The sequence below is a fragment of the Plecotus auritus genome (assembly GCF_963455305.1).
Source record: "Plecotus auritus genome assembly, chromosome: 13".
In the NCBI taxonomy this organism is placed as follows: domain Eukaryota; kingdom Metazoa; phylum Chordata; class Mammalia; order Chiroptera; family Vespertilionidae; genus Plecotus; species Plecotus auritus.
In genome coordinates, this window is record NC_137779.1 from 8,243,666 (window position 1) to 8,258,440 (window position 14,775).

The 14,775-nt window shown below is 44.3% G+C and overlaps 1 protein-coding gene across 2 annotated transcripts in view; it reads right to left on the reverse strand.

Moving 5' to 3' along the window:
• The window catches only part of FBXW8 (F-box and WD repeat domain containing 8), a 127,429-nt gene that overhangs the window by 12,718 nt on the left and 99,936 nt on the right, over positions 1-14,775 (reverse strand). For both annotated transcript variants that reach the window (XM_080649607.1, XM_080649606.1), the window contains exon 8: positions 5,679-5,806. In XM_080649607.1, coding sequence (XP_080505733.1) covers positions 5,679-5,806 — 128 coding nt within the window. The remainder of the gene's footprint in view (positions 1-5,678; positions 5,807-14,775) is intronic.

The window sequence follows — 14,775 nt, forward strand, 5'->3', positions numbered from 1 at the left end:
AAACTTGACTTTGGGTGGTGAATGCACAATGCAATATACAGATGATATATTATAGAACTGTACACTTGAAACTTATATAATCTTATTAACCAAGGTCACCCCAATAAATTTAATAAAAGATTTAAAAAACCACAATGAGATACCACTTCACCCATTAGAACAACTGCCATCAGAACAATGGCACATATTGCTGAGGAGGTGGAGAAATTTGAACAGTCACTTAGAAAAAGTCTGGCGATTCCTCAAGTTGTTAAACACAGAGTTACCAAATAAGCCTGCAATTCCATTCATAAGTATATATCCAAGAGGACAGAAAACATGTATCTACACAAAATGTGTACTTGAATGGTAACCGCAGCATACATAATAGTAAAAAAAAAAGAAAACAACCCAAATGCCCATTGAATGAGGAATGAACGAATAAATGTGGTATATTCATACAAGGGAATAGCATTTGGCTGTAAAAAGGAAGGGGGTAGTAACTCATGCTACAACTTTATCTTATAAACATGCCAAGTGGAAGAGACAGTCACAAAAGGTCACATGTATATGATTCCATTTATGTTATATATGAAGTGTTCAAAACAGATCCACAGAGACAGAAAGTAGATAGTGGCTGCCTAGAGCTGGAGGGATAGGGTGGAGATGAAGAATGACTACTAATGGGTACGAGGTTTATGTGAAGTGATGAAAATGTCCTAAAATTAACTTGGTGATGGTTACACAACCTTGTGAACTTTACACTGAATTGCACAATTTAAATTGATGAATTGTAGATATGAAATTTTCTCTCAATAAAGCTGCTAAAAATTTTAAAAATAATCTTGAGATGCCCTAGCTGCTTTGGCTCAGTGGATAGGGCATCGGCCTGCAGACTGAAGGGTCCCAGGTTCGATTCCGGTCAAGGGCTTATGCCTAGGTTGCAGGCTCAATCCCAGTGTAGGATGTGCAGGAGGCAGCTGATCGATGGTTCTCTCTCATTATTGATGCTTCTATCTCTCTCTCTCCCTCTCCTTTCCCCTCTGAAATCAATTTACACTAAGAAAAGAGAAATATGCAAATTGACTGTACCTTCGTGACACCCACCAGCCAGTCAGGAGTGAGTATGCAAATTAAACCAACCAAGATGGTGGGTTAATTTGCATACACAGGCACTGAGCGGCTTGGGGTGGGACGCTTACATCTAGCCGCTCCGGGCCTCTGGGCAGCGTGGGAAGGCAGAAAGGCGGCTCCAGCTGGAGCAAAGGTGGTGACGGCAGCCAGGGGAAGGAAGGCCCATTCTTGCACGAATCTTCATGCATTGGGCCTCTAGTAAAAATATATTTAAAAAAATAATCTTGAGATTATGGAGAAAAAGCAGTGGGATTTTTTGGTTCAGTGAATGCTGCCTTGGCAACCCACTAACAACCTGACATATGCTCTTACCCCCAACTCTTATCTGATTCTTCCCAGCAGAACACTGATAAGCTGCTCCATTCTAGACCCAGAGTTGACTGAGAAAGGAGGAGCAGATCACAGAGGAGAAGACTGAGGGTCACAGGATGGGGAAGGGCCTTCTTTAACAAAGCCTCTACTGCCGACCACAGCATTTAATTAAATCGTTTGAAAGAGAGAGTTCTGATGCTGGCCAAGATGCAGTGAGCCCAACACTGCCTCTGACCTCTGCTGACTGCAACCACAACCCCTGCACAAAACACAAAAAGCCAGTTCCCGAGGACTCTGGGGAGTTAAGTAAAGACGGTGCATTGTGGAAAAAGTGGCCATGTAGGCAAAAGGTTTCCCATTTTCCCTTTTCTCTCACAGCCTCACGCTGGGGATGAGCTCCAGTGCAGAGCCGTGTGGTGCTGCAGGAGCTGAAACACTAAAAGAAACTTCATTCTGAAGAACCAAGACAGGGGGCCCCTGCAGCCCAAATAATGTGTCATAGAGCTGCACGGTGGTAGCAATGAAGGCAGTTTCTCTGAGAGAAACCCAACTACTGATCACAGGCTCAGGGAAAGGAGCCCTGGAGGCTGGGAAGTACAGGGATGGAGAGGGGACCTGGAGAAGGGAGCCCATCTCTGTATGACCCCAGAAACCCCAAGCTCCTCTCTGAGCTGTGCAGGACAGCCCCAAAGCAGCACAGCAGAGGTCCTGAGGACTCCACTATTCTGCCCTGCTGCCATCTCTGACTAACCCGCGTGGCACATGTGCCCACAGCTAGAGGGGCATGGCAAAGGCTTTAGAAATTGAACAGACACTGGAATCACCACCCACCGAAGGCAAGACAGAACCTGCAGTCTATACCTAACCAGGGTGACTGCCTGCCTTTAAATAAATAAAAAATCTCAACAGTCGCCAGAGGATTACATAACAGAATCCAAAGGGGGCAGGACCTAACATTTAAAATGTCCAGGATGCAAGCCAAAATTACCTGACATACCCACCCCGCCACCCCAAAAAACAATAGGAAAATGTGACCCATTCTCAAAGGGAAAAACAACTAACAGATGTCAACCCTAAAACAACCCAGATTTGGGTAATCATTAATAACTTTAAAGCAGCTATTGTAACTATATCCCATGAGGTAAAAGTAAAATAGTGCCCCGCTGGTGTGGCTCAGTGGTTGAGCATCAACCATGAACCAAAGAGGTCACAGGTTCGATTCCCAGTCAGGGCACATGCCCGGGTTACAGGCTCGATCCCCAGTTAAGGGATGTGCAGGAGGCAGCCAATCAATGATTCTCTCTCTCCCTCTCCCTTCCTTTTTCTCTAAAACATCAATAAAAACATGTATTTTTTAAAAGGTAAAATGCTAAGAAAGACTGACATTTGAAGCAGAGAAACAGAAACTATGAAAAAGAACTGAATGGAAATTTTGGAACTCAAAAATACAAAATCTGAAATAAAAGTCACCGATGAGCTCATCAGCAGAATGGACATGACAGAGAAAGAGCCAGTGAACCTGAAGTTACACAACAGATATCATGTGACCTGAAGAAGTGAAGCTGGGAAAGAAGTGAGCAGAGCTTCCGTGATCTGTAGGACAATATTAAAAGGTCTAACATCCGCATCCCCCACCTCTCACCAAAAAAAAAAAACAAACTCCTTGCAAATTCCACCCGTGTTTGCAAACTAACTCAAGCTGATTTCCTTATTTTAATGAAAAACTATTTTTGTCTTAATCTGGGACAGTTTTATGCATCTTTAAGCCCATTCTCAAGTTATTTATAAAGTATTAAGAGAATGCACTGGAAATTCAGTTTTTTAAGTTCAGAAAATGGAGGGTCCAGGTTTTTAAAAATTGCATTAGTCATTAAGTAACAGTCTAGGATGTAGTTCTTTTCATAGTATCTGACCCCTTACTTCCACTTTTGAAATAAAACATAAGCTGTGCAAGCAAGGGTGTGCCTCTCCAATGAGCTCCTACTCAATGAGCTCCTCTCTAATGAGCCTTTGAGGGGGAAAAACCTCACGGTATTTCCCTGTACTATTCCTTCCTTTTTCCAGATGTACAATGTTTAACCCCTGTGTTCAAATTCATATCGCTTACCCTGCTACTCAGACTCATAGGAATAATTCTCCGTATGATGGTGAGATTTGGACATACTCTGGTCAAACAGCTGGCACAGTGGTAGGACTGCCCTGACTGAGGGCCACTTAGGATGGCCCCCTCCCCAACTGCAAGTCACTAGAACAGAGACAGAGGTTTTAAAAAATAACATTGGTTTACTAATAAAATGGGCTTAACGTGATCAAGTCTGGACTGCAAGATGACCACGAACCCCGCACACTGAGCGTTAGCTCCTCCCTGGCCATGGTCGCATGGGCAGGCAGCCTGCTCCAGAGTTAAGTCAGCTTTGCCTAACTCTGGAGTGTGTGTGTGTGTACACTTTAACTGATAAGTCAATTTTCACTCCTTTTTAAGTTTAACTGATTTGAACAAAGAAAATTTATCCTAAAAACTAGTAGACTTTTTTTTATGGGGATACATAAAAGATGAAGTTCACGGCAGCAGTTGATGAATTAAAGGCACACAACTACCTAACAAAATGATTCTTGATGTTTGTGGTTTCATTGTTTCACGTTATCAGCAGTGCCTGGACTAGAACTGTCATCAGTTTGAAAACAGGCATTGACAAAAAAATTATTCATTCCTGGATTCCTTTAAATTTTGAAAATGAACAGTGTGCTAATAAACACTGACTTTATAATCATTCAAAGTGTGTGTACATTTTTGGGACACGCTGTATACACTGAGTATGTGCTGCTCGGACTACCTGGCAGCCAGGGTGGAGCCGACAGTGGTCCCGACAGCCTAGCTTGCCTGTCCTCTAGAGCTGACTTCCAGGAGTCTGGCTGTGGCTGCCACCTAAGCGGCCACGCTGTAAACCTAACCTACAAGCCCCACCCTCCTGCTCGGACGCCCCAGCGCCCTTGCATGTGCTCTCCTGGAAAGCAAAGAGCTGCGAGATCCCTGTGGGGAGACCCTATCAGATAAGCTTGGAGCCTTGTGTAGCTCAGTCTGGAAACTAAAACGTGAGAGTAAAACTACAAACTGACGTGTTTCATTTGCTGGGGCACACGGGGCCACTTATCAAGCCTGGCTGGGGTTTTTTAAGAGGAAAACTGGACACACTGAGAAGTTCAATTCTCAAGCCTCGGAAATATCAGCCATGTTTGGGGGCCTTGAGAAAAAAGATCAAGTATTTCCTCTCAGTAAAGCATTCTCACATTTTCTTTTGGCTCTAAGGGGAAGGGGTAGTAGAGGGGTGAAGGTCACGAGTTGAAAATATTATTTGACAAAATGATTATTTTTGCAAGTGCTGCACTGGTGCGACAGAGATGTGGGGCTTGGCACAGAAGAGCCCCCGCTCGCGATCTGATCCCCCCACCGAGCAGCCCACCACCTGCAGCCTGGGGCCAGCAGAGGAGGGGCGCGCAGACCCTGGCCTCTGGCCATGCCACCTCTCTTCAGGGCTGGATCCGACATGGCCTATAACCAGCCAAAAATTTAAAAACGGAAAAGAAAAGACATGGGGAGAGGACATGGGGATGGGGGGAAAAAAACACTAAAATTTGGACGGGGAGTCTTTTCAAACACTTTAATCCTTTCGTGCTGATGGTTCCTGGAGCGTCCGTGGCTGGCACGGGACCTGCACCGGGAAAACCCGACTCCCCGAGCCAATGTGCTGAAGAGAAGGCTGCTAATCACCTAAATAGGAACTGGAATCTGTTCACATGCGGCCTCTTCCCCATCACCAGAGGGACACCACGGCGCTCGGAAACACACTCTTGACATCATTTGGCAGGCAACCCTATTTCGTTGAACATGATTCATCCCTTAGGTTATTGTTTTTAATATTAGAAAGTGAGCTTTTAAATGCCAAACAAATTTATTCCAAGTGGTCTCACTGGGCCTTCCACCAACTGCGTCCACCAAATGGCTTAAAAGACCACCTTCCTGTGGTGTTGCAGAAAGGAGGCAGAGACAGCGCCGTCCAACTATTACCTAATACGAGACTTTGTTCTCCAGGTTCACAGAGACAGCATCTCTGGGATCGGGCTGAGCACGGTGGACGAAGCCGTGGAGTGAGCACTGCGGAGTGTGAGCCGCGGAGGACACGCGAGCAGTGAGGCTGGGCGGCCAGGCAGCGACAGAAACGGCTGTGGCTACAAAGCCTGTTACTCAGACATACCTCCTGTCCATGTTGCCGCTGACCATGAGGTTGGGAGGGCTGTTCCTGAGGTTGACGCAGGTGAAGTCGCCAAGCGCGTTGCCCAGCTTCGAGAGGCAGCGTTCTGCTTCCAGGCTGTAGACCAGGATCTGGGGAGAAGGAACACGCGGGGGCCCTGTTACACACAGCAGCCCTACATCAGCACGCTTTATTTCAGCACATCCAGGCAGGGCCTTGCCTCAGCCCCTAGTAAAGATGTTCTGCCACTAAATACCCTGACCTTTTCCAGGGAGTGAGATTGTAGGGACAGGGCTGTTAGAATGACAAAAGGAAATGCAAAAGGAAATAAAGGAAAATCCAGAGAATTCCTCAGTCCAAGTTGCAAACAAACTCAAAGGACACACAGAAAAATGCCAAATGAAGAAATTAGGTTTGGGTTTCCTAACAGAGAAAGAGGCGTGGAAATGAGGGTCACTGACTGCGCCTGGTTTGGAATTAATGGGAAAGCTAGCAGATCCAGAAGCGTGCAGCCAGCCAGCGCGGGTTCTCTTTCTTCTTCCACTCCCTGTATTCATACCATGGAAGGTACAAGAAAGAACGGTTCAAGCGTCCAGGAGAATGAAGCTTGCACAGTTAACCACTACATGCGTCCTTTAGACTAAATGACAAACCCCAAGTCCTGGTCCCAATGCTTCCCTCTTCACTCTCCACTTGCTAATTTTAAGGAACTCTATTCCATAAGGTATGGAGGCAAATAAGAAGGTGGTCTTGATCTCTAGACAATATATTTGTTAAATGTAAACACTTCCGTGCCTTCTCTCCAGCAAAAGGAAAATAAAAAGATGATTCATAAATAATCTTTCTGAAAAGTTAACACTTCTACTAAAAAAAATTTAGTAATTCAGTTCAACTTAACATGAACTGCTTGCTATGGGTCAGTCACTGTTGTAAGTACCGAGGACACAGTTCTTGCCCCCAAATTCACAGTCAAAAAGCCTCCTCATCAACACAGTTCAGTGGCTATTCATTTATCAAGTATTAGTATACAGGTTCTTATTTTAATATTGAGAAGTGAACAAATTGTCTCCACACATTTCTAACAAGTGAATCTTTAGAAATTCCTAATAGTCCAGGCAACACTATAATACTAACTATTGCTCACAGCATCTGGAAGAGGGCGATTTCAAACTTTAACCCATAAAGACTAGAGTAAGTAAGCTAAATGTTATTTTTATGCAGTTGAAAATAAAAGTTTGAGAAAATTTCAACAATTGTAAAATATCCAGAATAAGATTCTTCTTCCAGGTAAGAACACAGTAATAATCAAATCTTCTATCTATGGTGAATAACATAAAAATTGCATAAAATTAGCTCCTGAAGAGAAAAAAATTAAAAACAGCAACTTCATGGTCTATCATAAAAGTAGTATTTTACACTTATCATTATAGACCTTTCAGTAGGATTCTTTGACTCAATATATCTTGTGTGTGTGTGGGCGGGGTTCTGTTGTTGTTGTCAATCCTCACCTAAGGATATTTTTTTCCAAAGAGAGTAGAAGAGAGGGAGAGAAAGAGAAGCACTGATGTGAGACACAGTGATTGGCTGCCTCCTACACTGGCAACAATGGGGCCTGGGGATCGAGTCTGCAACCGAGGTATGTGCCCTTGACCAGATTCAAACCCACAACCCTTTAGTCCGCAGGCTGACACTCTACCTCTGAGCAAACCGGGTAGGGCTCAGTATCTTGTTTTTAAAATACTTCAACTTCTATATTCGGAAGGTAGGCCTTTAAAATATAAAATGTTCATGGTAAATATAAGGATTAAAATCTGATATTGAGTCAGTTCCTATTCTTTACTTTTTCTAGTTCTTTATTTACAAGTGGATGGACCATTTCTGAGGGACACAGTGAGGTCGCATCCCTCTGCAGAGAGCCTCTGCATAAAGACGTTCAAGTTATCAGGACTCAAGTATCTTCTACAATGCTTAGTAATTCAATGAATCAGAACTATCCGAACAGTACCTGCACCATTACGTTTAGTTAAAGACCACAGAGATTAGAAAACACATTACCCATCTCGGAGGCGGTTCTTTCCATGTTACAAGTCCCTTAACGACCTTTACCATTCCTCCCCCCTCCATTCCTCCTCCCTCCCATACTCTCTCTCTTTTAATAAGGTTGAGCAAATGGGACTTCATTTTATCTGACTGCCACAGACTAGTGAGATTAATTATTCATGCTCACACTCTCCCTCTTGTTAAGACCATGCATTAGACTAATTTTTCTCTTTATTGCCCTAGTTGGGTGAGTCTCAACCCATGGCCACTTGACTCACCCTCAGTGGTGTAGGGATATGCTGGAAAGAAGGAAAAAACTATCCATAGCTACAATCTTGGAGAAAATATTCTGCACTAATGCGACCGCCAAATCAATAGATGTTGCTGGGGATTTTTCCTTTTAAATACCAAGTGGATATTACAAAAGAGCTTACATAGTGATTACAGGGCACATTTTTACAGGAGTCAAATGCTTCTTCAAGAATTTTCTAAAACAGTGAAACCACGTTAAGAGTGGCATATATTTTGCCCTAACCAGTTTGGCTCAGTGGATAGAGCGTCGGCCAGCGGACTCAAGGGTCCCAGGTCTGATTCCGGTCAAGGGCATGTACCTTGGTTGCGGGCACATACCCAGTGGGGAGTGTGCAGGAGGCAGCTGATCGATGTTTCTTTCTCATCGATGTTTCTAACTCTCTATCTCTCTCCCTTCCTCTCTGTAAAAAATCAATAAATTAAAAAAGAAAAGAAAAAAAGAGTGGCATATATTTTGCAAAGATAACTACAGGAGATGTATTCTGGGTGGTTTTTCTTTCTCTTTAGCTTCCAGGCAGATGTAGAGGCACCTGGTGGAAGCAAACATTGTTTGAAAAGAACTTCAGGGATCTTAAAGTATTTTCATAAATCCTAGTCTTAGAATCCCAACTTTGAATTTTGTTCAAGTTAATCTAACATAACAGAATTATATAACGAAATAGTAACCTTCTGTGCATCCACCTCTCAGAGATAACCACTTGAACAGCTTGGTGTATCTACTGCTAGACCTCTATACACATCTGTCTTGTATCTACCTGTCTCCTCCCTCTCCCTGTATGTGTGTATAAAATTATTCTTTTCCATGAATGGGACTATTGTTCTACAGTTTGGTTTTCCTACTAAATACCATGAGTGTTCTTTCCTCGTCAATACTTATAGGTAAATCTTGTTATTTTTAATGGCGGCATAGAATTTCTCTGTGGATATTTAATTCCATACGGGTAGATATTTGGGTTGTTTCTAATTTTTAGACAAAACAAATAATGCTGTAATTCACTTAACAGCCAGTCAACAGTATTTATTAACCATCTTCAGTGGAGTGGGCACTGGAACGACAGGGATGGCGGATGACGTGAAGCCTCCGCCTGCTGCCAGTTGAAACCACCCACCTCTCCGCCAGCTGGTGCGCGGCCACAGCTGTCCTGCTCCTGCAGACGAGGGGCTCACCTCTCTGAGGAGACCCACCTTATAGCCATGTCCTAGCAGCTGGTGTTGTAAGCAGCAGGGACAGACCTGTAGAGTCAGGAAGGAGCCACAGGCCCAACATCTGAGAAGCATCAGTCACTGTCCTGGTGCAGGAGGGCCCTGCACCCTCCAGGTGTGGCCTAGACCATTTGGTGTGTCCAGGACTGGCTGTCCAACCAAACCCTGAAGGAAAGAGCTGAGAAGTGACTACTGTCCCTGCAGTGGGGTGAGCTCAAGGCAGGCCAACGTCCTCCTCCATGCAGGAAGAACTGGATTTAGCACTGCAAACACATCCTAAATCTAAGACTGCTACCAACCCCATAAACTGGAACCACGTGCATGCAGAAATTGCCATGAAAAGATTACAGAGCCTTGCAGCCCCCGATTTTTGGTCACATGATGATGAATGAAGAAAGGAACGCCTTCGTGTTTTCTTTGGTTAAGTTTACAAAAATAGTCTTCCTGATGCTCATTTATCTGCCAAAGGCATTGCACCAACCGCAGTATCAACCCGAGCAGCTGCTCACCTGCTGAGCACCCCAGCACTGCCCCTCAGAAGGGGTAGGAGTGGTCAGAAGCTTCCTTGCAAGACGCAGCACTGAAACAGCTTTGTGAGCTCCAGCTAACTTGTATACGGGCCACTAAAGAGGGGAGAGAGTGACAGAGCCCAGAGTTAGAGTTGCTGAGCTGGACTGAAGCAGAGTGAAGAATAAAGGGTATGGGGATTGATTGAAATTCTTGGAGATGACAAAGTCTACCTACTTTCTTTTCTGATCCCTGATAACCTGCCTCCATCACTACCACATATATTCTTCTCTTATGAGGGGGAAATTATAATAAGAAGCCAAACTCTAGAGAGTAAAGCAAATAACCCCCACACTCTATCTTCCATCCCTAACAAGCTTGTGTTGTGCTCTTGCTGTGCCTTCAGCACACAGAGCTCGTTCCCTCTGGTCAGTGCCAAAGGTACTTATGTCCACACACTGCATCTGGTGTTTCCAAGGTGCCACCTTAAACTGTGCCTTCGCTTCCTCCGACCTCTCCCAGACCCGTGGTTCTTCAGCACCGGGGCTAGGAGCGTCACCAAGGAAAATGTCATTTAGCAGGTCAGCTGAGGCTGTTACCAAGTGCCCCGCCATGTGTGTAAAATGCTGTCCTAGACTTGGACTATACGTTCCTTGTGAAATCAATCCTATCATTCATTCCTGCAGCTCTGATTAAGGATGCAGCATGTGCCCGGTGCTCAGTATACAGACAACTGCTTAGTACACATTATCAGGGAAACCCAGAGCTTACCACAATCTGGGACACAATAAATACTCATTTCTTTTTTTGCTTAACACCTGCCACCCCCTACACGCCCCATTTCTGGATGCCTAATCTTGCTGCTGTCATGTACAAAGGAATACTTTATCCTGTGCAAACAGAAGGAGGTTCCACAATAACCAGGTTCTAGAACCGTAATATCCAGATCCTAGAACCCCCCCCCCACACACACACACACATACACTAAACTGTGTCCAGTTCTGAAAATGTGGCAGATTAGAATGCCTGGAAAACCCTGCTGTTTACAAATGCAAAAATGCTGGATAATATTCAGTATCAATAAACATTCCTTCAACCTATCTGTTTAAGTTCTAAGAAGTCATAAAAATTCTGAGGAGCCAAAAATGGGGAACAGTGGCCTGGCCGGGTAATTCAAGTAGTTACAGTGTCATCCTGATATGCCAAGGTTGTGGGTTTGATTCCTAGTCAGGACATATAAGAGTCAACCAATGGATGCATAAATAAGTAGAATAACAAATCAATGTCTCTTGTTTCTCTCTCTCTCTCTCTCTCTCTCTCTCTCTCTCTCTCTCTCTCTCTCTCTTCCCCCCCCCCCCCGCCCCCCCATCAATAATTAACAACAAATAGAGAACACTAAATCCAGAAAGGGAAGTGAGCTCTCATGCCGGGGGTGCTCTGTGACACCCGCCAGCACAAATAGAAGCCCAGACTGCAGGCCCTTGTGCGGCTATGCACACTCAGTAAAAAGCAAGCTGGGGAAACGGTCTGTTCGTTGGCGAAAAGAGCCTACCCGGAAGCTGGTCTGCCTCAGGTTTGGCTCAGGATGGAAGATGTTTGCCTTGGGGTGTGCAAGCACACATCTGCCCTCACCCAGGTTCAGAGGCTGAATGTATGCTACCTGCAAGGCCAAAACCCCATGCCCAGTCATCAGTTTAAAGTACTTCCAGGTTGGTAACGTGCTCTGGTACCTGCAGAACTACTCTCAGGAGGTAGAGCCTCTCAACCCAGGCCCCTTAGGACATGTACAATCACCATCAGCCAAATAGGAGCTCACAACAAAAGCAGAACTCCAAATACAGAAGGAAACACCTCATCCTACGTGACAGGCAGAAAACAAACAGAAGAATTCACTTCCAGGATATCAGAGAATGTTTACAGAAATAAAAGTGGGTAGGGGTCAAAAACAGAAACATGACTAAACAGTTCTAAAAAAAAAAGACCTCTAGAAATTAAAAAGTCAATGAATGAGTTAAGTAATTGAACAGAGTGCATGAGAGAATTTTGTGAATTGTGAGGTAGATTTTAAGAAATTATTTAGAAGGCAACACAGAGAGATGGAGAAAGAAAATATAAATGAGCTGTGGACAGCACGGAGGAGACATGTTGGTCTAACACACACCTAATCTGAGCCCAGACAGAAAGAACAGAGAAAACAAGGGAGAGGAAAACTTCAACGGCTGAGAATTTTTTACAACTGTAGGAAGGAAGCATAAGAAACCCCAAATAGGAGAAATAAAACTAAATCCACACTCAAGAGACATTAGAGTGAAACCGCAGAAAATTAAAGACAAGGAAAAGATCTTAAAAGCAGCCAAAGAAGAGAAAGAGCCATAGAAGGAAGTGACACTTAGACCAACAGCCAACATCTCAGCGGCAGCAGTGGAAGTCCCAACCACTAATCTCTTCAAGGGGCTGAGAGAAAGTGACTGTTAGCCTAGAACGAGAAAGGTCTAGCGAAGCTGCCTTAGAATGAGGGTGAAACAAAGACTTCTTTAAAAATTAAAACATTAAGAACACTTGTGTACAAAATGGAGGACAGTGGCCTGGTCGGGTAGCTCAGTTGGTTACAGCGTCATCCTGATATGCCAAGGCTGTGGGTTCGATCCCTGATTAGGACACGTAAGAATCAACCAATGGATGTATAAATAAGTGGAATAACAAATCGATGTTTCTCTGTCTCTCTCTCTCTCCCTTCCTTTCTCTAAAATCAATAAATAACAACAACAACAAGTAGAGAACACTAAATCCCGAAAGGGAAGTGAGCTCTCACTAAAGGAACTTCTAAAGAACTCGCTTTTGGAAGATGGTCCAGAAAAAAAAGGTCTGACATGCTGAAAGGAATAGTAAGCAAAGATTCAGGTAAATGTGCATAAAAGTATACAAGTACTGACTATATAAAACAACAACAATGCTGCTTTGGGATTAAAGAAATAGAACAGACTGTATCCTGCCCTATTATTCCAAGCAGCAGGGGGCCCTGACTCAGGGCGATGTACCACGACCAGAGGACGCAGGTGCACAGGGGACCCCCCCAGCACTGAGTCTGGAGTGAATAGAGGCACCCTTGGACACCTGTACTCTGCTTGGCACACAGAAGGGACTCGGTATGTATTTGACGAAAGAATGAATAAATGCTGCACATCTCTGCCTGTACTTATCAATGACAGGAGAATGATACACGGGCCTTACAGTAAGATGTGCTCCATGCGTACAAATGAACACAGCAAGTCAATTTGCTTTCCACCAACAGCAACATATTTAGCTGCTTCAGAAGTGGGAGGTACAGTTTCATTTGGTATAGATCTTGAAGTACAAGACTAATAATGCTCATTTTTTTAAAATAAAGGAAAAAGACCTCCCATTCTTGGGGTAGGTTTTACTCAAGTAAATACCCAAGCTGCTACTCTGACCCAACATAAATATGACCCACAAAATGTGGTAAAAAATTTCACTACAAAAAATGCAGGGTCCACATATTGATGTCGACATACAAAGATAAGTGAACAGCCCCTGTAAATTCACAGATGAGCTAAGATTTAAAAAAACAATGAGAAAGACAGACAATTGGGAAGGGAGGGGGAGCTAGTGAGAAAAGAGTAAATCATACACAAAACAGCCAATAAAAAAATAAAAAAGCAGTTAATATACATGAATAATGGATGTCTGATTTAAAAGCAGTTTACTCCGATATGATGTAATTTTTGACAATCAGCCAGAGAGACTATTTTGTAAGTCCTTGCCAAAGATAAGTCAGAGCGTGAGGCCTGGTAACAGGCGTATCTGTGAACATGTGGAAAATGACTTTCACCACCATCCCAAAGGTGACTTTCTGTTGGCAAACAAAAACTTGCCTCTCAGGTGCACTTAGCAGCAGCCACCAGCAAGATGCAAAGCTGGAAGAAGCAGACCCCCGACAGCACAGACCCCTGAAACACAGCACCCCTCCACCGTTTCCATGATATGCTCTGGCACCGTCCACGCTCAACTGCAGCACAAAGGGAGGCAGCCTGGGCTGCTTTCATGTTTAAGTTTTAATTGGAGTGACAAGCCCGCAAGGCCAAGATATTTCAGGGATGGGACGGTGTTGCTGAGCATCGCCAGGCGCTGGGTAGGCAAGGCCCGTGTGCGTTCCCCACCACCACGTGCCAGTGCACCTGCAACCCCCGCTGTTCCAGGACTGGACTCTGCCCGGGAAGGCTCTGCCAATTACCGCAGACTTGCCAAACTCAGGGGCTTTGTGATGTGGGCAGATGTCTACAAAGGATCAGAGCGAGGCCAAACCAACACCTATTGTGACCTAAGCCTGAAAGAAACCCAGAGACAAGAGTACGCTCCAGTGCAAATGCAGGCAACACAACCCACCCCCGACCCTCACACCCATAGGTGCTGGAAACAATAGGGAAGGCAGGTCCACTCTGTGGAGTGAGAGAAGCTCTAGCTTGGCTTCGGAAACCTCCTCAGACGACCTCTGTCCTAGCGCTGGAATAAGAAAAGAGACCACAAAGAATGGGCTCCTGCAGACATAAAACGAGCAGGAGAGCTCATGGCCCCAGCATTTAGTCCAATGACAAGATTACAATTACTATGTAAATGTATGACTGAAGCTGAAAATCCTCACAGCCTCCTTTTATGCTCCCAACAGGCCTCATCATAATAAAGAGCATGGACAGTTTCTAAGCGCTTCACAAATATTAATGACACGTAACTAATCATGGTCCCCAGGAGAAAAAAAGTTAGTATTAAATCTATTTTATATTGGGAGGAAGACTGAGGCTGCAAATTAGGAAATGAATTCTTAAAAATTAAAGGCAACTTGAATAATTATTTTTTAAAATGGGAAGATTACATGTGAGATGACTGTGATATAAAGCTATCTGTATAAAATTGAGGATATTAGACTGGCTTGGGTATCAATTTTCTATTCACTAGCCTGGCAACTGCTGGTCTGGCCCCAAGTTAGACAAGACAAAAGCTCAGAAGTGGATAGAGTGTGGCT